The 24,502-nt window shown below is 39.3% G+C and overlaps 1 protein-coding gene across 5 annotated transcripts in view; it reads right to left on the minus strand.

Moving 5' to 3' along the window:
- Window positions 1-24,502, minus strand: part of REPS2 (RALBP1 associated Eps domain containing 2) — a 232,759-nt gene that overhangs the window by 48,810 nt on the left and 159,447 nt on the right. For all 5 annotated transcript variants that reach the window (XM_067722169.1, XM_067722166.1, XM_067722167.1 and 2 more), the window contains one exon: window positions 14,952-15,013. In XM_067722169.1, the coding sequence (XP_067578270.1) occupies window positions 14,952-15,013 (62 nt within the window). The remainder of the gene's footprint in view (window positions 1-14,951; window positions 15,014-24,502) is intronic.

The following is a 24,502-nucleotide window of genomic DNA, read 5'->3' on the forward strand; positions in this document are numbered from 1 at the left end:
GATAATACATTCAAAATGCTGAGGGAAAATAATCTTCAACCTAGAATTCTATTCATACATGCAGCAAAATTACCACTTAATAGAAAGGGCAATAAGTTTACCATCCAGAGAACATGGATGAAAAAAACTACTAGGTTATGTATTTCAGTAAAAGGTTTATGTGAACCTCACAATTGCTGGAGTTATCCTAACTATACGATTATGCAATATTATATGCCTCATCACAAGTTCTGAGAGCATGGTCTCTTAAAAGTAGCTTCCAAAGGCCATTTTATTCTGATAGAGCTTTGACTTTGTTTTATTCTAGTTGTCATAACAGAGAGCATTTTTTCCCTTTCTCCCAATCTTTAATTGAAAGAGGAAATCTTTAAAAGAAAAACTCCCTAATTTCCCCACCAAAACAGCTATTTAAACTTCTACCAGTTACTGCAGTCCACTTCCAAATGCTCAACAGTAGATACGTGACATTTGTGATTGAAACGTATAGAGACCTTCAAGGATACCCAAATTCACAAATCTACCTCTCACAAAAAGTCTCCCCAAAATAGAGAATGTACTTATATAAACAATTTATCATAAGATGAGATAGCTAAATTATAGATGAATTACTTAAGCGACCCCTTTAGACCCCTAAAAAGAGTTAGTGGAAATTCACTGAGGAGTTAACTTCAAAGTTCAAAGGCCCAATGAGGAGCGAACACTGGCCAGCAACAAAGGAAAAGGAATTTAAACTCTGACCACAGCAAAGGGGCCGATCAGTGTTTTCTATGGACCTTCAAGATCACTCTCAGAGAGTAGAATATCTTACTATCAAAGTTCTACTGAATACTTTTATGTGGTACAATCAGTAAACATTTCTGTATTTGGATCTTTTCTACTATTTTCCCTGTAAACATTCTAATGGATGTCTAATACTCTATTGGGTGGATATACATACAATACTCTTAACCAGAGCCTTCTTCTTGGGCATTTGTATTGTCTGTATTGTTTTAATTTTTATCAATAATACTAAAATAAATGTCATCATAGAACTTTTCCTTTCTTTTGAACAAGCTCTTGGGGAAAATTCTAATGGCATTTGTTGATAGCTGGAAAACTCTGAGTGCTCCTTTTAAAAGGAGGGGATTTATACTTAATCTTTCCTCCTCTATTCCAATGCCAGTATTTCATCACTCTCTCTTCTCCTTGAACTTCTCACTACGGCCATTTCCTATGCCTTTTGAATTTCTCATTCAGTGCCAGCTGTATGAAAATAGTACTTTTCAAATTCCTTTAATAAATCCTTATAAAAGGACTTGGAGAGCTCTCAAAATTCTATCAACAAAGACTGGTCTAAACCACAACTGTTTCTTCATGCTACACCAACCTGGAAATATGATTAGCTTTTTGAGTAAACTATGAAACAATTCTAGAGCTAGGTACCATAGAGTAAAATGTACTGCCAAAATCAATATATGAAAAAAGGTCTTACACAAAGCAGAATAATCTACTTGAATCTTCAGCCTTGATAAATTCAAAACAATGTTATCTACAGTGAGGGAGAAATTTATCAGAACCTAATTTTAATTTAAAATACAGCCTTTTATTTTAACTAGAGGACAACACAAGAGGAGTTGTGTCAGTCAAGCTACAGGTTTGTCAATTTTGTTGATCATCTAAGAAACCCAACTTTTGGTTTCAATGATTTCCCTGTTGTTTCCCGATTCTCTATCTATCTCCACTCTATTATTTCCTTCTTTCTGCTAGCTTTGGGTTTAGCTAGCTCCTCCTCTTTTTTTTAATTGAAGTATACTTGATTTACAATATTATATTAGTTTAAGGTGTACAACACAGTGATTCAGCATTTTTACAGACTATACTCCATTTAAAGTTATTATAAAATAATGGCTATAATTCCCTGTGCTGCACCCTAACCCTAACCCTTGTTGTTAACCTATTTTATACATAGTAGTTTGTACCTATTAATCCCATACGCCTATCTTGCCCCTCCCCACTGGTATCCGCTAGTTTATTTTCTTTGTGAGTCTATTTCTATTTTACTATATACATTTGTTTACCTTTCAGATTCCACACGTAAGTGATAACACACAGTATTTGTCTTTGCCTGCCTGACTTATTTCACTAAGCATAATATTCTCTAAGTCCATCCATATTGCTATAAATGGCAGAATTTCATTCCTTTTTATGGATGAGTAATATTCCATTTTATATATATACACCACTTCTTTATCCATTCACTGTTGATGGATACTTAGGTTGCTTTCACACCTTGGAAATTATAAATAATGCTGCTATGAACACTGGGTGCATGTATCTTTCCAAATCAGTGTTCTCATTTTTTTTTGGATGTATACCCAGGAATGGAATTGCTGGATCATAAGGTAGTTCTATTTTTAGTTGCTTGAGGAACCTCCATACTGTTTTTCACAGTATCTGCACCAATTTGCATGCCCACTGACAATGTACAAGAGTACCCTTTTCTCCACATCCTAGCCAACATTTGTTATTTGTGGTCATTTTGATGACAGCCATTCTGACAGGTGTGAAGTGATGTCTCATCATGGTTTTGATTTGCATTTCTCTAATAATTAGCAACACTGACCATCTCTTCATGTGCCTGTTGGCCACCTGCAGGTCTGCTTTGGAAAAACATCTATTCAAGTCTTCTATCCATTTTTTTAGCCAGGCTGCTTTTTTAAAAATATTGAGTTGTGTGAGCTGTTTATTTATCTTGGATATTAGTCCCTTGTTGGTTATATCATTTGTAAAGTATTTTCTCCCATTCATTAGGTTGTCTTTTTGTTTTGCGGATGATTTCCTTTGCTGTGCAAAAGCTTTTAACTTGAATTAGGTCCCGTTTGTTTATTTTTGCTTTTATTTCTTTTCTCTTAGTAGACAGATCCAAAAATGTATTGCTTCTACTTTTGTCAAAGTGTTCTAGTTTTATGCTTTCAGGTCTTGCAGTTAGGTCTTTAATCCATTTTAAGTTTATTTTTGTACATAGTGTGAGAAAACGTTCTAATTTCATTCTTTTACATGTAACTGTCCAGTTCTCCCAACACCACTTACTGAAGAGACTGTCTTTTCTCCATTGTATATTCTTGCCTCCTTTGATGTAAATTAATTGGCCATGAGTGCATGGGTTTATTTCTGGGTTCTCTGTTCTGTTCCACTGATCTATGTGTCTGTTTGTGTACCAGTACCATGCTGTCCTGCTTACTGTAGCTCTGCAGTATAGTCTAAAGTTAGGGAGAGTGATACCTCCAGCTTCGTTCACTTTTTCTCAAAATTGCTTCAGCAATTTGAGGTCTTTTGTGGTTCCATATGAATTTTAGGATTCTTTGTTCTACTGTGGAAAATGTCATGGGTATTTTAATAGGAATTGCATTAAATCTGTAGATTGGGGCTTCCCAGCGCAGTGGATAAGAATCCTCCTGCCAATTCAGGGGACACGGGTTCAAGCCCTGGTCCAGGAAGATCCCACATGCTGCTGAGCAACTAAGCCCGTGTGCCACAACTACTGAGCCTGCGCTCTAGAGCCCACGAGCCACAACTACTGAGCCCACGTGCCACAACTATTGAAGCCTGTGCGCCTAGAGCCCGTACTCTGCAACAAGAGAAGCCACTGTAATGAGAAGCCCACACACCGCAACAAAGAGTAGCCCCCGCTTGCCCCAACTAGAGAAAGCCCATGCACAGCAACAAAGACCCAATGCAGCCAAAAATAAATAAATAAAAAATTTTTAAAAATCTGTAGATTGCTTTGGGTAGTATAGACATTTTAACAATATTAATTCTAACAATACAAGAATATAGGATATCTTTCCATTTCTTTGTATCATCTTCAATTTCCTTCATCAATGTTTTATAGTTTTCAGAGTATAGGTCTTTCACTTTCTAGGTTAAATTGATTCCTAGGTATTTTGTTCTTTTGGGGGCAACTGCTTTTTGGTTGTTTTTTGGTGTTTTTTTTTTTCTTTGCTCTTGCTTTCCAATAGTTCATTATTAGTGTATAGAAAATCAACAGATTTCTGTATATTAATCTTGTATCCTGCAACTTTACTGAATTCATTAATTAGTTCTAATAGTTTTGAGGTGGAGACTTTAGGGTTTTCTATGTATAGTATCATGTCATCTTCAAATAGTGAGTTTTACTTCTTCCCTTCCAATTTGGATGCTTTTTATTGATATTTCTTTTTCTTCTCTGATTGTTGCTGTCAGAACTTCCAATACATTGTTAAATAGAAGTGGTGGAGAGTGGGCATCCTTGTCTTGTTCCTTATCTTAGAGGAAATGCTTTCAGCTTTTCACCACTGAGTATGATGTTAGTTGTGGGATTGTCATAAAGAACCTTTATTATGTTGAGATATGTTCCCTCTATACCAACTATGATGACAGTTTTTTTTTATCATGAATGGATATTGAATTCTGTCAAAGGTTTTTTATGCATCTATAGAGATGATTACATGATAGTGATCCTTCCTTTTGTTAAGATGGTGTGTATTACACTGATTTGTGAATACTGAACCATCCTTGCATCCCTGGAAAAAATACCAGTTGATCATGGTGTATGATCCTTTTTATGTATTGTTGAATTGAGTTTGCTAATATTTTGTTGAGAATGTTTGCATCTATATTTATCAAAGATGTTGGTCTGTAATTTTCTTTTTTTGTAGTGTCTTTGTCTGGTTTTGGTATCAGGGTCATGGTGGCCTCACAGAATGAATTTGGGAGTGTTGTTCTGTCCTCTTAAATTTTTTGGAATAGTTTGAGGATAGGTAGTAGTTATTCTTATGTTTGGGAGAATTCTCCTTTGAAGACATCTGGTCCTGGGCTTTTGTTTGCTGGGAGCTTTTTTAATTACAAATTCAATTTCACTACTAGCAATAGGTCTGTTCAAATTGTCTGTCTCTTCCTGATTCATTTTTGGCAAGTTTTATGTTTCTAGAACTTTGTTCATTTCTTCTAGGTTGTCCAATTTGTTGGCATATAACTGTCTATAGTATTCTCTTATGATTTTTTGTATTTCTGTAGTATTGGTTGTTATTTCTCCTCTTTCATCTCTTATGTTGTTCATTTGGGTCCTCTCTCTTTCCTTCCTGATGAGCCTGGCTAAAGGCTTATCAATTTTGTTTATCATTTCAAAGAAACAGGTCTTGGTTTCATCTTTTCTTTTTTTTTTGGTCTATTTATTTCCTCTCTGATCATTATTATTTCCTTCCTTCTGCTCATTTTGGGCTTTGTTTGTTCTTCTTTTTCTAATTCCTTTAGAACGCTTAGGTTAAGTTGTTTGAGATTTTTCTTGTTTCTTGAGGAAGGCATGTATCCCTCTAACATCCCTTCTAGAACTACTTTTGCTGCATCCCACAGACTGTAGAAAGCTGTGCTTCTATTTTCATTTGTCTCATGGTATTTTCTCATTTCCTCTTTGATTTCCTCATTGTCCCATTGGTTTTTTAGGAGTGTGTTGTTTACTCTCCATGTGTTTGTGCTTTTCCTGTTTTTTTCTGTAATTGATTTCTAGTTTCATACCACTGTGGTTGGAAAAAATGCTTGATATAATTTCTATCCTCTTAAATTTGTTGAAACTTCCTTTGTGCCCTAGCTTGTGATCTATCCTGGAGAACATTCCATGTGCACTTGAAAAGAATGTGTATTCTGGTCTTTTCAGATGCAATGTCCTTACTATTAAGTCCAACTGCTCTATTATGTCATTTAAGACCACTGTTGCCTTAATGATTTTCCATCTGATCTGTCCATTGATATATGGGGGGTGTTAAAGTCTCATACTGTTATTGTATTATTGTCAGTTTCTCTCTTTATGTCTGTTAATATTTCCTTTATATATTTAGGTGCTCCTGTATTGGGTACATATATATTAACAAGTATAATATCCTCCTCTTGTATTGATCCCTTTGTCATATAAAATGCCCTTCTCTGTCTTTTTTTATAGCCTTTGTTTTAAAGTCTACTTTGTCTGATATGAGTGTTACTACCCCTGCTTTCTTGTCATTTTCATTTGCATGAAATATCTTTTTCCATCCCCTCATTTTCAGTCGGTGTGTGTCTTTGGCTCTACACTGCGTATCTTGTAGACAGCATGTACGTGGGTCTTGTTTCTATATCCAATCAGGTACACTATGTCTTTTGATTGGAACGTTTAGTCCATTCACGTTTAAGATAATTATTCACATGTATATTCTTATTGTTATTTTGTTAATTGTTTGGTGTTTTTTTAGGTCTTTTTTGTTCCTTTCTTCTTTTGTTCTCTTGTGATTTGATGACTATATTTAGTGTTATATTTGGATTCCTTTTTATTTTATGTGTGTACATCTATTATAGATTTTTGGTTTGTGGTTACCATGAAGTTTTTATATAGCAATATATAAAATATGCTATAAATATCATATAATATATGATTGTTTTAAGTTGCCCATCTCTTAATTTCAAATGCATTTTAACAACTCTGCATTTGTACATCTAGTTGTTTTGTGTATCCCTTAAGGCCACTTGGTTTTTTAAGAGTATGTCATCTAATTTCCACATATTACTGAATCTTCCAGTTTTACTTCTGGTACTGATTTCTACTTTCATTCCACTGTGGTCAGAGAAGATACTTTGTATGATTTCAGTCTTTTTAAATGTACTGAGATTTGTTTTGTGGCCTAACATATTTTCTATCCTGGAGAATGTTCCATGTGCACTTGAGAAAAAATGTGTAGGCTGCTGTTGTTGAGTAGAGTGTTCTATAGACGTCTATTAGGTATCTATTTCATTACTGGTCTTCTGTCTAGTTGTCAATCCATTAATGAAAGTGATATATTAAAGTCTCTATTATTGTAGAACTGGCTATTATTCCCTTCAGTTCTGTTGGTTTTGCCTCACATATTTTGGTGCTCTGTTGTTAGGTGTGTATATGTTTATAATTTTTATCACATTAATGGATTGACTCATTTATCAACACATAATGTCATTCTAAGTCTCCTGTAACAATTTTTGTCTTTAAGTTTATTTTGGTCTGATATTAGTATAGCCACCCCAGCTCTCTTTTGGTTACTATTTGCATGTAATATCTTTTTCCATCCTTCCACTTTCAATCTATTTGTATCACTGGATCTCAAGTGAAGTCTATTGTAGACAGCACATATTTGGATAGTTTTTAATGCATTCTGTCTGTCCCTGCCTTTTTTTAATATATATATTTTCTTTTAATGTATTTTTATTGAATTTGTTACAATATTGCTTCTGTCTTTTATGTTTTGGTTTTGGGCCATGAGGTATGTGGGATCTTAGCTCCCTGACCAGGGATCGAACCCACACCCCCTGCAGTGGAAGGTGAAGTCTTAACCACTGGACCGCCAGGGAAGTCCTGTCTCTGCCTTTTAATTGGAGATTTTAATCCATATAATTTAAAGTAATTACTAATAAGGAAAGATTTACTTTTGCCATTTGCTGTTTGTTTTCCAGGTCTTATACCTGTTTTCTTCTCAATTCCTCCATCACTATCCTCTTTTGTGATTAACTGATTTTTTTTTTTAGTGTAACATTTTTATTACCTTCTCATTTTTTCCATTTTTTTTTTGTTTTTTCCTTAGTAGTTACCCTAGGAATTAGTTAATATCTTAACTTTATAACAAGTTTGAATTAATACCAACTTCATATCAATAGTATAGAAACCTCTGCTCCTACACAGCCCTGCTGCCTCCTTATATTACTATTGTCACAAATTACATCTCTATGCATGTGTGCCCATTAACACAGATTTTAAATTATTGTTTTAAGCATTTCCCTTTTAAATCATATAGAAAAACAAAGGAGTTACAAACTAACAATGCAACACTACTGGCTTTTATACTTACCTATGTAGCTACCTTTACGTTTCTTCATTTCTTTTTAGAGCCTCAAGGCACTGTCTAATATCCTTTCATTTCAGCCTGGAGGACATCCTTTAGCATTTCTTACAGGGCAAGTCTACTAATGACAAATTCCTTGAGGTTTTGCTTATCTGGGAATGTTTCAGTCTCCAGTGACACTGTCCGTGGGGGTGTAAAGTGCCTCCCCAGGCGATCTGCTGCCATCAGTCACAGTTGAGAGACTAGATTCCCCCTTTGGTCTCTGCTGAAGCCATGTTTGCTGACTAGGAAAGCACCACTCTGGGCTGTCTACTGCTACCACATGAGGAGCAAAATACCAGCCTCTCCAGTAGGTCCCTGCTGACATCAGAGGGGGGAGCATCCATGGTGTTTGGCTGGGGTACAGCAAGTATTGTTAAAAAGGTCTATATCCAGCTTAGCTACCTCCTTCCCAGTGCTTTGGCTGGGGAGTATATGTTTTTGTTTGCATCTGTCAGTGGTTCTGGGTTGCAGGCTCCTCCAGTGCCCAGTCCAGGATATATGAAAGATTTGTTAAAACTCAGGGGACTCACTACTATGCTATTCCTCAACTCCTGAGGCCCTAGTCAGCCTGCTTTCCTCTTTACATCTTTTGAAATCCTCTTTCTGCCATATTATGCCTAGAGTTTTTAGTTGTACTTAGCAGTGGGAGAGCAGGGAGAAATTAGTCTAAGCCATCTTGTCCTCAATTGTGTTTTGTGATGTTTCATCTATACTTGCAACAAAATTTTTCTTGGACCGAGGAATACAACACATGATCAGAAACTTTAAGCACTAAAAGGATCTATCTAGTCTAATCTTCTCATTTTCTAGAAGAGATAGTAGGTCCGTCACATGAATTTGCTTACTTCCCATAAAGCCATAGAGCTTCATAATAGTAAGGCTAAGAATAAGACCACGGACAGACACATTTGTATAATGCTGTACAGCTTTCATTACGTTCTTTCATCATCGCAGATGAAGATAAATCCTGGACCTAGATCTTCTTTCCTTAATCACTGAAACACTCACTAACATACTGTGATTTTCAGCTAATCTTCAGCATGCACCGTAGGACAGAAGAGAGTAACACTTTGGAAGAAAATGAAGATGGCATCTTAGGTGATATATGTTTGTAAATTCTCTTCAAAATAATTACTGAGTTTCTAATACATAAGTACATAGAAGACTACCTCTTGACATATACTAAATTTATATTTTGATGAGTGAAAATCAGGATGCCGTATATACCTTGGAAAGCTTACAAATATGCTTCATCTACATAACCAATATATTAAGGTGATTTAGTAACTAATGTACATTACATGACATCATCTGAACACATTATAGCAAAAGATCTCATGATATGTGATGTACGCCCACAGGGTTCTAATTTAATAAAGAAAAAAGCCACAAAGTTTTAGAAGCAGTAACATTTCTATGTTGTTTACATTTCAAGAATGTTTCTTGCTGTTTTCTTATAGATATTTGAAAATTGCCAGTGAGATAATACTTCATTTTACTCTCCTGAAAATGGATTTAGTATGAATTTAAAATGGATTCAGTATGCATGCTATACTTTAATCAAATTTACATTTTAAAAACATATTACATAACCCTGTAAGAGACTTACATAATCACTAGTAATGCCAAAAAAGAGAGAGAGCTCTAAAACTCTTAAACGTCTCCCAGGAGAATTTACTATTTTGTATCATCAACTATATTAACTTAAGGAAAACAGTCTTGAAATGAAAAGATACTCATTTACAAGGACAATGTATTTTTTTTTTAAAAAAAGCATGGAGTATCAAATATTTCAGAACTTCAGGGCCTACAAACTGCCATTTGAGTTTAAGTGAGCCTCAGTCTTCCCTTGCAAATTAAATGAAGAGAGTATTTTATATCAACTTGTATCTAAGAAATTTGGCTTTGAAGTAAAGCGGCATGCCCAGCATATCCCTACTGGATTCAGTACAGCCTTAGAGACCTGATCCTAGCCAGATGGCAAAGTCAGATGACACATTAGCTGAATGGACTATGGAGTCCTTTCAAGGCCATCTGTGTTCATGGCTAGTCCTTCACAACAGTACACAGAGGACTGGAGGCACACAGCGACTAGTCATTCCAGCAAGACCTTCCCATCATGCCCCCTGAGCCTGCTGAAATCAGTTATCACCAGAAGCCCGGGACCCCCAGGACATTCATTGTGATCAGGGTCCCTGTCCCCACAGGGTCTGGATATATCCCCTAACCGGACTTCGTGTCTCCCACCCTCCCCAGCTTGAGAAAGCCTCCCACCGTGCCCTTTAAGAACTCGCGGTGGAGCATCAACAGATCCCCTATATTCTCAACTTCTTCTTTGAACATTCCTTCCTCTCACCTTAATCCAGTGCCTCTCAATCCTGACTGCACTTCAGAATCACCTGGGGAGCTTCTACAAACTCCTCAGTAGGTTGCAAGCTCCCCCAAACGATGCTGGTGTCCGCAAGGGTGAGCGCTGCTGTGCTGAGTGACACCCTGTGCTGTCCCCTCAGCAGCTGCTCCCCAGACAGAACTCTCTCATCGGGGGCCTTTCCTCTCCCACAGCTCTGGCACCACCGGGACTAAAGTGAGCAGGCTGGCTGCTCTTCACTGCCACCTCCGAACATGAAATCGCTCTCGTCTAAAACCTCCTAGCTTTCCAAATTGCGGGCAGTTCCTCCAACACACAGGGACCTCTTGTACACCTGTTTCTTTGCATTTGCTTTTTCTCTACAGTAATGTTCTGAACCCCTCAGCCATTAAAAAGAAAAGTTCTCTTGATTCTGTAAAACTCATTTCACTGGTAACCTTGGCCCTTGCATGAAGCCCTCTTGGTCTCTCTGAGCTTAGAAGTATTGCTAAAATGCTTCCTTCATAGCACTTTCATCCCACAATGCTATTGTAGTGCTCACTGCATTGCTCGCGAAGAGCACTTGCCGTTATAAAGTGAGAAATTAGTGGTATAAGTAGGAAAATTCAGAGCACATGAGTCTATAGGGAGGTGTAATTCATCAAATGTGGTGCTAACACAAAACTGAAAATATTATCCTTTGGACCAAAAAAAAAATCTCCTCTTTATTAAAGATAACTACACTGAAGCTGTGGCTCTATCACAATTGCTATAAGAAATCTGGCCCGAGATCAACACTATTAAAGGGATTTGGCTATTGAAGTACCACACAGGCCCCGAGCAGCAAACAGACCTACAGGACAAGCACCAACCCTGTGAATGGCATTTTACTCAGTTCATATGCACACAATGAGCTAATAAGTTTAACTAACTCTCATTTTAACACTGCTCCATATGAAACAGTTACCTCTAATTGCTTTTTAATCATTTACACTATGAATCAGTCTTTTAAAAAAAAAAGTGTCACCTCTGGCCTCTAGCCTGAGCCAAAATACTACACCCTGCTCTCCGGCCTGTCCACAGGAAAACGTGGGACCAAAACATTTGATTCTTTATATGCTCACTTGGTCCTTCTTGATCTTACCTATATAGCATGAAAAATAAGATCAGTTTCTTTGAATTTATTCCTTTTCCTAACTCCAAGGCCCCATTTGTATAACTTAATCCAGATGTTCATACCATGGTGGTGCCTGGTCTAAGTAAGGGCCAGTGAGGCTGCATTTTATGCTGAAAACCTAAATCTCATCTCTCACTTGATAAAATTAGAGACAGACTTTTGGTGTATGTATGTATGTATCTATCTATCTATCTATCTGTATATATATATAAACATATATATATATATATATATATCTTTGTGCACGTATCTGCAACTGTACAAACTCTCTTACATACTTAAAAACTGATAGTGCATTACTGATTGGCCACATAGTTTTTTAAATAGTGTTCCTCTTGGGGGAATAAAATGTTTTCTTTATTATAATCTAGTCTTGCCCGTTTATCAAGTTATATAATATGAAAATGTTAAATCCAAAAACTTTTAATCTTAATCTCTTCTCAAAGCTACTAATAAATACAATGATTTTAACTATACCAGGCTTCCTGGTTTCTCCCCTAAGTACTACAGTTTAAGCCCTACAAAAGAAGTCTCTGTAGTTAAGTATATATATATTTTTTTCCAAAGTCACCTTGATTGTCCATATATACCAAAGAACAGTCAAAAAAATTTTAACATAGCAAAAGAATAACTCAGAGTATTTAAGTTCTCTATAAATAAAATTTGTTGCTTTTCTGTTCCTTCTTCCTCTCTCATGAGGAAGCAACGAAGAAAACACAACAAACCTAAAACACAACAATTTGAAATCCCAAGCTAATGTGTGGTAAACTTTCTTTTTCATTTTCACCTCTTCTAGGGAAACCTATTGGCATAAGATATAAAAATTTAACTTTAATCACATAATATATAGATGAGGTGACAGATTAAAGATGTTTGGAAATGTTCTTACCAATACCTTAAGGCTGGTGTATAATCATGTGCTACGCCCTCAGGATATTAACAGTATTTTATAAATAAAGGGATGAATGGTCACAAGCTAGAAAGCTGCCAGCTTTAACAAAATTGAGCAGGTTGGGGCTTCCCCGGTGGCACAGTGGTTGAGAGTCCGCCTGCCGATGCAGGGGACACGGGTTCGTGCCCCGGTCCGGGAAGATCCCACGTGCCGTGGAGCGGCTGGGCCCGTGAGCCATGGCCGCTGAGCCTGCGCGTCCAGAGCCTGTGCTCCGCAACGGGAGAGGCCACAATAGTGAGAGGCCCGCGTACCACAAAAAAAAAAAAAAAAAAAAAAAATTGACCAGGTTGCTTTACTGTAAGACTTCAAAGCCCTTAATGAGCTGGCGTGCACTGCAAATCTCCCAGAGCAGGTACAGAGGCAGCAAATCTGTCTTACCACACAGCCCTATTAATATCTCCCAGGAGAAGGCTTCATCACAAGTAGTTTGGGAAAGACTGAAACATATAGGTGCTCCATACAGATGGTTAGGTGACTTTCTCCTGGGGCCAACAGTAGGAATTTGACACGGCACAAAGACTAAACACCACCATGTGTGGATCAGCCAGGACTTCCTCTGTTGACCGTGTGTGTCCCACTTACAGTGGGCAAGGAGGGGAGTGTAGGGGAGCGAAGTGGTGGAGGGCTCTTCTGCCTGCTTTTCGTACACACCTGTTTCTATAGTCTGAAAACTCCATAGTTAGGCAGCTGAGCTGGAGGCTTGGGCGGAGTGCTAGGCTCACTGTTTATACATTGTGATGGGAAATCTGATAGACAAACAAGCAGTCTCTTTCATTAACAGTTGACTTCAGAATTCCCAGGTCCCCACCAGCTCCTCAGTCACCAAGCCCCAGAGCAGGCAGGAAGCCCACCTAGAGCAGCTCAGATGAGGACTGCTGATAGCGGCAGCACGGTTCACAACCGGGAACTAACTACTGTCACTTGTGCAGCAGGAGAAACATAAGGAGGTTGGTCACAAAAGCCCTTTCAGACAAGTGTTCCAAGCATTCATCCAGGTGGCTCCCAAGTCCTGGTCTGAAACCAGCAGCTGGTAGATAAGCACCTCCAGAACGCCCACTAATGTTGCTGTGACAGGCTTGCTGTTGGTGTAAATCAGGAGCATCAGCTCATCTAGGTCCTCCTGGGGGACATGGTGAAAGCCTCAACTGCCAGCGCAATGGAGCCCTGTCTTCCTGTACACACGGATACTTTGACTCCAACAATGGGAAGGGGGAGGAAGCTTCAGGAGATGGACCTTGGCTCTACTGTTTACTAGCTATGTCACCTTGGGTAACTTGCTTAACCCCTGTATGCTTCAACTTCTTCATCTGTTTTTTTTTGGGTTTTTTTTTAAGGTTAATATTTATACCTACACTTCATAGGGTTTTTGTGAAGATTAAATAATGCATTGAAAGCACTTAGCACAAATGCGTGCTCTACTACAGATGCTCAGTAAACACAGCTAATAATTTAAATGAGTAGAAATCACAGGCAAGGAAGGGCAAGGATGGAACTAAAGCTTGGCAGTAGTAAATAGCAGGGACTCAATAAACACTTGTTGACTGGTTAATTAACCTCTCGTAAAGCTAACACTGGAATATTGAAAAAACGGTTCTCACTTATTTATATGTGGGTCAGGAGGAAGAGGGGTTTAATTACCCTTCAAACTGAAGGAGGAAGCCCATGTCTCATGGTATTTGCATCTCGAGGTTGAGTGGACACTAAAGACCACCTAATTCTCTAAAAGAAGGACAAGCCAATGTTTAAAGTGGTTTCAGTGACTCAGCGAGTCCTGAGATGCACCATATGGAAACGTATGCTCTGAACTACCCAGAGCAATGAGGTAGAAACTGGGTCGCTTTATAGAGAAATTTCTCAACATTTCCTGCCCAAAGTCAGAGAGAGTCTTTAAAGATAGTTTCTTCAGGAGCAATTAATGAAAGGAAGGATCTGTAGCACTCTTTACCACACTCCACGGATTTGCTGTTTTGCTTCTCATTTTCAACTCTACAAAGAGTGTTCATGTAAAAGGCCATAGTAGCACACGTCAACAAGGCGGAATTGATTCACAGGTGAAACAGATTCGGGTGATACAGTCTCCCAACGCTGCTGATTCAGCTTTTTGTCCCGAAGGAAAATACCATCCTAAAAAAAGCACTGTGGGCGCACTAACTCCATGCTGAGGACCATTTATTTTTAGTTTATGCAGAATTAACACAGCTCCTAAAACACTGAGGAAAATATAGGCACTCAGACTGCACATACTACACAGAAAAGCCACGTTCCCCAGCACCAATCGGAGAGGCACCCCTTCTGCTCCTCTCTCTGTAATGAAGACCACATGCAACCCTCTACAGCCAAGACTGAACTGTTTCACACATTTGCTTGGTTGCTTATTGAGGAAACTGTCCCCTTTCCACATGAGGCTGGGGGCTGGCTGGATAGGAAGAAATTCAACCCCACTCTGCTCTCCCGGTCCAGTCCAGACATCATCTTGGGAACCTGACCAGCCAGTTCTGTGGTGATCAACCCTCGCAAAGGAACCACAGTGGGAGGACAACTGCCTACTGACAGTTCTCAGAAACCAACGTCGTCTCCTACCTGCGATGGACAAGGTCTCGGAGGAAGTGCGGGTGGTGGAGGTAACAATCCTGACTTAGAAGCTGAAAAGAAAAATACACACTGTTAAGGACCACCGAAAACAACACACAGCACTCTTCCACTTGTTAACTGGGAAGAGCTATCGCATTTAACAATTTTAAATTTTTTAAATCTATCTGAGGGCTTTTTTTTCCTTAAAAAAAAAATGAGTACATGCTATTTCCAATCCCTTTTTCATTTTCCTCCTATCCAAAATCCAAATATCTATATAGGCTGTTGTGATTAAGACAGTGTAAAACAGTAAGGAAATGACACTCTTTGATCAAAAGACTGGAACCCAGCACGGGAAGGACAGTCAATCCCCAATTAATCTGATGTTAATTATTTAGTTTCAAATACTCTAGGCCCTTTGACTCCTCTCCTATTTCTCCCAAGCTCTCAGCCATTACACTGCTCATTAGCTTGAGTTGGGAGCCAGAAATCCAGAATCCCAACAAGGCAGCACTGCTGCCCTGTGAGTGGGTCTGAGAGCAGTAGGAGAGGCTGCAAATGATGGACTAAAATGATATTTAGGGATTCTTCAAAGATCTCAATTTCCTTTTCGCCCTCTGATCCTTATTATCAGGGATAATTAAATCTGTTTCTAAAAAAATCTGGCCCCATTTGAAGCATCTTCTGAAAGAAAGTTTCATTCTAACCTTTTAAAAAATTTTTGTGAGATGCAGAGAAAGCTGGAGTTAAGCCAAGAATGTCTGAGTTGTAATTTAACAATGAAAACAAACATCTGCTATCGAATTATAAATAAGGCCCATGATCACACACAAGAAATAAGTTTATCATCACACACTGGCCAAGTTAAACCACATTCTTTACAAACTCCTTAGAAAAGCACACCATGCTCTATATAACTATATGCAGTTTATTTCCAAATCTGTAATATGTGGCCTAATATTTAAACAACTTTCTATGCCTTAAAAATAATTCATATCCTTTCTCCTGCTGCCAGGACAGGAACTCAGCTCTGTGTTTCCTTGGCAGATTGCGATTCCACTGGGCACGTAGATCTTGGGCTGCGGTTCACCACACACCCACTACACTCCAGGTGCCCAGGCAGGGCTCCTTAGACCATCCACCATGTGGCTGACATGGTCTTGGTGCTCCAGCCTGCTGTGAGGCTTGACGCTCCCAGGTAGCAGAGCCGAGTTCAGGACACTGGTCCACCAGACCTCTCAGCCCCATGTAATATCAATCAGCAAGAGCTCTCCCAGAGATCTTTGTCTCAACACTAAGACCCAGCTCCACCCAATGGCCAGCAAGCTCCAGTGCTGGACGCCGCATGCCAAACAACTAGCAAGACAGGAACACAGCCCCACCCATCAGCAGAGAGGCTGCCTAAAATCATACTAAGTTCACAGACACCCCAAAACACACCACCGGATGCAGCCCTGCCCACCAGAAAGACAAGATCCAGCCTCACCCACCAGAACACAGGCACTAGTCCCCTCCACCAGCAAGCCTACACAACCCACAGAACCAACCTCAACCACTGGGGGCAGACATCAAAAACAACAGGAAGTACGAACCTGCAGACTGCGAAAAGGAGACCCCAAACACAGAAAGTTAAGCAAAATGAGAAAACAGAGAAACACACAGCAGAAGAAAGAGCAAGGTAAACACCCATCAGACCAAACAAATGAACAGGAAATAGGCAGTCTACCTGAAAAAGAATTCAGAGGAATGACAGTAAAGATGATGCAAAATCTTGGAAACAGAGTGGAGAAAATATAAGAAACGTTTAACAAGGACCTAGAAGAACTAAAGAGGAAACAAACAATGATGAACAACACAATAAATGAAACTAAAAATTCCCTAGAAGGAATCAAAAACAGAATAACTGAGGCAGAAGAACGGATAAGTGACCTGGAAGATAAAATAGTGGAAAAAACTACCACAGACCAGAATAAAGAAAAAAAAATGAAAAGAATTGAGGAGAGTCTCACAGACCTCTGGGGCAACATTAAATGCACCAACATTCGAATTATAGGGGTGCCAGAAGAAGAAGAGAAAAGGAAAGGGACTGAGAAAATATTTGAAGAGATTATAGTTGAAAACTTCCCTAATATGGGAAAGGAAATGGCCAATCAAATCCAGGAAGCACAGACAGTCCCATACAGAATAAATCCAAGAGGAAACATGCCAACACACATACTAATCAAACTATCAAAAATTAAATACATGGGCTCCCCGGGTGGCACAGTGGTTAAGAATCTGCCTGCCAATGCAAGGAACACGGGTTCGAGCCCTGGCCCGGGAAGATCCCACATGCCGTGGAGCAAATAAGCCCATGCACAACTACTGAAGACTGTGTGCCTAGAGCCCGTGCTCTGCAAAATGAGAAGCCACGACAATGAGAATCCCATGCACCGCAAAGAAGAGCAGCCCCCGCTCACTACAACTAGAGGAAACGCGCACACAGCAACGAGGACCCAAGAGAGCCAAAAATAAATAAATAAATACATTTTTTTTAATTAAGTACAAAGAAAAAATATTAAAAACAGCAAGGGAAAAACAACAAATAAAATACAAGGGAATCCCCATAAGGTTAACAGCTGATCTTTCAGCAGAAACTCTGCAAGCCAGAAGGGACTGGCAGGACATATTTAAAGTGATGAAAGGGAAAAAACTACAACCAAGATTACTCTACCCAGCAAGGTTCTCATTCAGATTCCATGGAGAAATTAAAACCTTTACAGACAAGCAAAAGCTAAGAGAATTCAGCACCACCAAACCAGCTTTACAACAAATGCTAAAGGAACTTCTCAAGGCAGGAAGCACAAGAGAAGGAAAAGACCTATAATAACAAGCCCAAAACAATTAAGAAAATGGGAATAGGAACATACATATCAATAATTACCTTAAATGTAAAAGGATTAAATGCTCCAACCAAAAGACTGGCTGAATGCATACAAAAACAAGACCCATGTATATGCTGTCTACAAGAGACCCACTTCAGACCTTGGGACACATACAGACTGAAAGTGAGGGGATGGAAAAAGATATTCCATGCAAACGGAAATCAAAAGAAAGCTGGAGTAGCAATACTCATATCAGATGAAATAGACTTTAAAATAAAGAATGTTACAAGAGACAAGGAAGGACACTGCATAATGATCAAGGGATCAATCCAAGGAGAAGATATAACAATTGTAAATATTCATACACGCAACATAGGAGCATCTCAATACACAAAGCAAATGCTAACAGCCATAAACGGGGAAATACACAGTAACACAATCATAACAGGGGACTTTAACACCCCACTTTCACCAATGGACAGATCATGCAAAATGAAAATAAACACGGCAACACAAGCTTTAAATGATACATTAAACAAGATGGACTTAATGGATATTTATAGGACAATCCATCCCAAAACAACAGAATACACTTTCTTCTCAAGTGCTCATGGAACATTCTCCAGGATAGATCATACCTTGGGTCACAAATCAAGCCTTGGTCAATTTAAGAAAACTGAAATCCTATCAAGTATCTTTTCTGACCACAACGCTATGAGACTAGATATCAATTACAGGAAAAAATCTGTAAAAAACACAAACACATGGAGGCTAAACAATAAACCTAGAAACAAATGACAATGATAACATGACGACCCAAAACCTATGGGATGCAACAAAAGCAGTTCTAAGAGGGAAGTTTCGAGCAATACAATCCTATCTCAAGACACAAGAAAAATCTCAAATAAACAACCTAACCTTACACCTAAAACAATTAGAGAAAGAAGAACAAAAAACCCCAAAGTTAGCAGAAGGAAAGAAGTCGTAAAGATCAGATCAGAAATAAATGAAAAAAATGAAGAAAACAATAGCAAAGATCAATAAAACTAAAAGCTGGTTCTTTGAGAAGATAAACAAAATTCATAAACCATTAGCCAGACTCATCAAGACAAAAAGGGAGAAGACTCAAATCAACAGAATTAGAAATGAAAAAGGAGAAGTAACAACTGACACTGCAAAAATACAAAGGATCATGAGAGATTACTACAAGCAACAATATGCCAATAAAAAGGACAACGAGGAAGAAATGGACAAATTCTTAGAAAAGCACAATCTTCCAAGACTGAACCAGGAAGAAATAGAAAATATAAACAGACTAATCACAATCACTGAAGTTGAAACTGTGATTAAAAATCTTCCAGCAAACAAAAGCCCAGGACCAGATGGCTTCACAGGCGAATTCTACCAAACGTTTAGAGAAGAGCTCATACCTATCCTTCTCAAACTCTTCCAAAATATAGCAGAGGGAGGAAAAACCCCAAACTCATTCTACGAGGCCACCATCACCCTGATACCAAAACCAGACAAAGATGTCACAAAGAAGAAAACTACAAGCCAGGGCTTCCCTGGTGGCGCAGTGGTTGGGAGTCCGCCTGACGATGCAGGGGACACAGGTTTGTTCCCTGGTCCCGGAGGATCCCACATGCCGCGGAGTGGCTGGGCCCGTGAGCCATGGTCCCTGAGCCTGCGTGTCAGGAGCCTGTGCTCTGCAACGGGAGAGGCCACGACAGTGAGAGGCCCGTGTACCGCAAAAAAAAAAAAAAAAAACTACAAGCCAATATCAGTGATGAACATAGATGCAAAAATCCTCAACAAAATACTAGCAAACAGAATCCAACAACACATTAAAAGGATCATACACCAAGATCCAGTGGGGAAGGATCATACACCATGATCCAGTGGGGTATATCCCAGGAACGCAAGGATTTTTCAATATACGCAAATCAATCAATGATACACCATATTAACAAACTGAAGGATAAAAACCATATGATCATCTCAGGAGACGCAGAAAAAACTTTTGACAAAATTCAACACCCATGGGCTTCCCTGGTGGCACAGTCGTTGAGAGTCCGCCTGCCGGTGCAGGGAACACAGGTTCATGCCTCGGTCCGTGAAGATCCCACATGCCGCGAAGCAGCTGAGCCCGTGAGCCATGGCCACTGAGCCTGCGCGTGCGGAGCCTGTGCTCCGCAACGGGAGAGGCCACAACGGTGAGAGGCCCGCGTACAAAAAAAAAAAAAAAAACACCCACTTATGAAAAAAATGCTCCAGAAAGTAGGCATAGAGGGAACTTACCTCAACATAATAAAGGCCAGGGCTTCCCTGGTGGTGCAGTAGTTTAAGGGTCCACCTGCCGACGTGGGGGACACAGGTTCGTGCCCCGGTCCGGGAAGATCCCACATGCCGCGGAGCGGCTGGGCCCGTGAGCCATGGCCGCTGAGCCTGTGCGTCTGGAGCCTGTGCTCCACAACGGGAGAGGCCACAACAGTGAGAGGCCCACATACCGCAAAAAAATAAAAAATAAAGGCCATATACAACAAACCCACAGCCAACAAAATTCTCAATGGTGAGAAACTGAAACCATTTCCACTAAGATCAGGAACAAGACAAGGTTGCCCACTGTCACCACTGTCATTCAACATAGTTTTGGAAGTTTTAGCCACAGCAATCAGAGAAGAAAAAGAAATAAAAGGAATCCACATCGGAAAAGAAGAAGTAAAACTGTCACTGTCTGCAGATGACATGATACTTATAAACAGAGAATCCTAAAGATGCTAACAGAAAACTACTAGAGCTAATCAATGAATTTGGTAAAGTAGCAGGATACAAAATTAATGCACAGAAATCTCTTGCATTCCTATATACTAGTGATGAAAAATCTGAAAGAGAAATTAAGGAAACACTTCCATTTACCACTGCAAGAAAAAGAATAAAATACCTAGGAATAAACCTACCTAAGGAGACAAAAGAACTGTATGCAGAAAACTATAAGACACTGATGAAAGACATTAAAGATGATACAAACAGATGGGGAGACTTACCATGTTCTCGGATTGGAAGAATCAACATTGAGAAAATAACTATACTACCCAAAGCAATCTACAGATTCAATGCAATCCCTATTAAACGAACAATGACATTTTTCACAGAACTAGAACAAAAAATTTCACAATTTGTATGGAAACACCAAAGACCCGAAGAGCCAAAGCAATCTTGAGAATGAAAAACGGAGCTGGAGGAATCAGGCTCCCTGACTTCAGACTATACTACAAAGCTACAGTAATCAAGACAGTATGGTACTGGCACAAAAACAGAAAGATAGATCAATGGAACAGGACAGAAAGCCCAGAGATAAACCCACGCACGTATGGTCACCTTATTTTGACAAAGAAGGCTAGAATATACAATGGAGAAAAGACAGCCTCTTCAATAAGTGGTGCTGGGAAAACTGGACAGCTACATTAAAAGAATGAAATTAGAACACTCCCTAACACTGTATATAAAAATAAACTCAAAATGGATTAAAGACCTAAATGTAAGGCCAGACACTATAAAATCCTTAGAGGAAAACATAGGCAGAACACTCTATGACATAAATCACAGCAAGGTCCTTTTTGACCCACCTCCTAGAGAAATGGAAATAAAAACAAAAATAAACAAATGAGACCTAATGAGACTTAAAAGCTTTTGCACAGCAAAGGAAAACGTAAACAAGACGAAAAGACAACCCTCAGAATGGGAGAAAATATATGCAAACGAACCAACTGACAAAGGATTAATCTCCAAAATATACAAGCAGCTCATGCAGCTCAATATCAAAAAAGCAAACAATCCAATCCAAAAATGGGCAGAAGACCTAAATAGACATTTCTCCAAAGAAGATATACAGTTTGCCAACAAACACATGAAAGGATGCTCAACATCACTAATTATTAGAGAAATGTAAATCAACTACAATGAGGTATCACCTCACACTGGTCAGAATGGCCATCATCAAAAAATCTACAAACAATAAATGCTGGAGAGGGTGTGGAGAAAGGGGAACCCTCTTGCACTGTTGGGGGGAATGTAAATTTATACAGCCACTATGGAAAACAGTATGGAGATTCCTTAAAAAACTAAAAATAAGGGACTTCCCTGGTGGCACAGTGGTTAAGAATCTGCCTGCCAATGCAGGGGACACAAGTTCAAGCCCTGGTCACGAAGATCCCACATGCCACGGAGCAACTAAGCCCATGCGCCACAACTACTGAGCCTGTGCTCTAGAGCCCATGAGCCACAACTACTGAGCCCACGCGCCACAGTACTGAAGGCTACGCACCTAGAGCCTGTGCTCTGCAACAAGAGAAGCTACTGCATTGAGAAGCCCGTGCACCACAACTAAGAGTAGCCTCCGCTCACTGCAACTAGAGAAAGCCCACGCACAGCAACAAAGACCCAATGCAGCCAAAAATAAATTAATTAATTGAAAAACAAAACAAACAAACAAAAAAACTAAAAATAGAACTACCATATGATCCAGCAATCCCACTACTGGGCATATACCCTGAGAAAACCATAATTCAAAAAGAGTCATGTACCACAATGTTCACTGCAGCTCTATTTACAATAGCCAGGACATGGAAGCAACCTAAGTGTTCATCGACAGACGAATGGATAAAGAAGATGTGGCACATATATACAATGGAATATTACTCGGCCATAAAAAGAAATAAAATTGAGTTATTTGTAGTGAGGTGGATGGACCTAGAGTCTGTCATACAGAGTGAAGTAAGTCAGAAAAAGAAAAACAAATACCATATGCTAACACATATATATGGAATGTAAAAAAAAATGGTTCTGAAGAACCTAGGGGCAGGACAGGAATAAAGATGCAGACACAGAGAATGGACTTGAGGACACGGGGAGGGGGAAGGGTAAGCTGGACAAAGTGAGAGTGGCATGGACATATATACGCTACCAAATGTAAAACTGATAGCTAGTGGGAAGCAGCTGCATCACACAGGGAGATCAGCTCGGTGTTTTGTGACCACCTAGAGGGGTGGGATAGGGAGGGTGGGAGGGAGATGCAAGAGGGAGGGGATATGGGGATATATGTATACATATAGCTGATTGTTATACAGCAGAAACTAACACAGCATTGTAAAGCAATTATTCTCCAATAAAGATGTTAAGAAAATAATTATTCAGATAACAAAAAAAATAAAATAAAATAAATCATAGCAATGTGCCAAGAACATAAAGGTTTTTGCATATCCCTTTTGATGTGACCCAGCTAGATCAGACGAGCTAGAAGGTGGAGCTCAGGGCTTTCCACAAAGGTAACTCAGAGTAATTTCATAGAGATTTTCCTCCTGAGTCAGTGCATGGATGTGGTACAACCATGTTGGCCCATCAGTGATTTCTCTCAATCTGTCTTTCACTAACATTTATGAAACACAGCAGTGAGTCAAAACTCCAGAGGTGGTGAGACCTTCAACAGCCTTCGGTAACAAAGCATGTAGCAAGAGAGAATGACAAAAGCCTCAGGAATTATCCACCTCAGGGCCCCCACTCTATAGGTCCTCATGGATTGGGCCTTTAAATTACGGGTTACTTTAAAAATAAAATGAAAAAACCAACAAAACACAAAATTTATGCTTGCTTTTAAAGGAGAGGTCTTGCACCAGAATGAAGTGTATGTTAAAACAACCCTTCAGGGCTTCCCTGGTGGCGCAGTGGTTGAGAGTCCGCCTGCTGCTGCAGGGGACACAGGTTCGTGCCCCGGTCCGGGAGGATCACACCTGCCGCGGAGCGGCTGGGCCTGTGAGCCACAGCCGCTGGGCCTGCGCGTCCAGAGCCTGTGCTCTGCAGCGGGAGAGGCCACAAGGGTGAGAGGCCCACGTACCGCAAAAAAAAAAAAAAAAAAAAAAAAAAAAGCAACCCTTCATTAACAAAAGAGGACTAAGAAGCAATAAGCCATTTAATTAAATGACTTCTGATTCCAGCCAAGATGGACTAACAGAGGCCACATTCACCCTCCCCTTTTCAACAGCCAGAAACAAACATATAGATGTTTTTTATATAAAACAAACAGTTCTTAAGACACCAGAAAATCAGGCAACAAAAGACAGTGATCCTGAGAGACAGGAAACAAACCAGGTGAGCTCTGTGACTCACTGTCCCTGCTGACAGCCCTGCGAGTTACTAGAAACAGAACCTGCCTCCAGATTCACATCTGATTAATTTCATTTTTACTATTATTTTTCAAAACAAATGCGCTGTATTTGTAAAAGATGATGTAAGGGTATGTTGTGAATATACTTTGGGGTAAAATTACATCATAAATATTAACAGCAGTTTTCTTTCCTCTTTCCAGTACCTTTATCTATTTCTTCCTTACCTGCTACAACACCTACTATAGAGTCAAATAACGGTGACATGAGCATTCTTGTCTTCTCTTGATCTCAAAGCTAAGGCTTTCACTATTTCACCATTAAGTATGGCATTTGCTGTAGGTTTGTTGTAGATACCCCTTAATGGATTACAAAAATTCCCATTTATTTTGAGACTTTTTTTCATGATAACTTCATTGTCAAATTTTAACCAAAGCCACATCTCTATCTGCTGAGGTGATGGTATGGTTTTTTCCCTTATGATTTATTAATATGGTAAATTACACTATGAATTTCTTAATATTAAAACACTCTTGCA

Source organism: Pseudorca crassidens, chromosome X (genome assembly GCF_039906515.1).
Source record: "Pseudorca crassidens isolate mPseCra1 chromosome X, mPseCra1.hap1, whole genome shotgun sequence".
Taxonomy (NCBI): Eukaryota; Metazoa; Chordata; class Mammalia; order Artiodactyla; family Delphinidae; genus Pseudorca; species Pseudorca crassidens.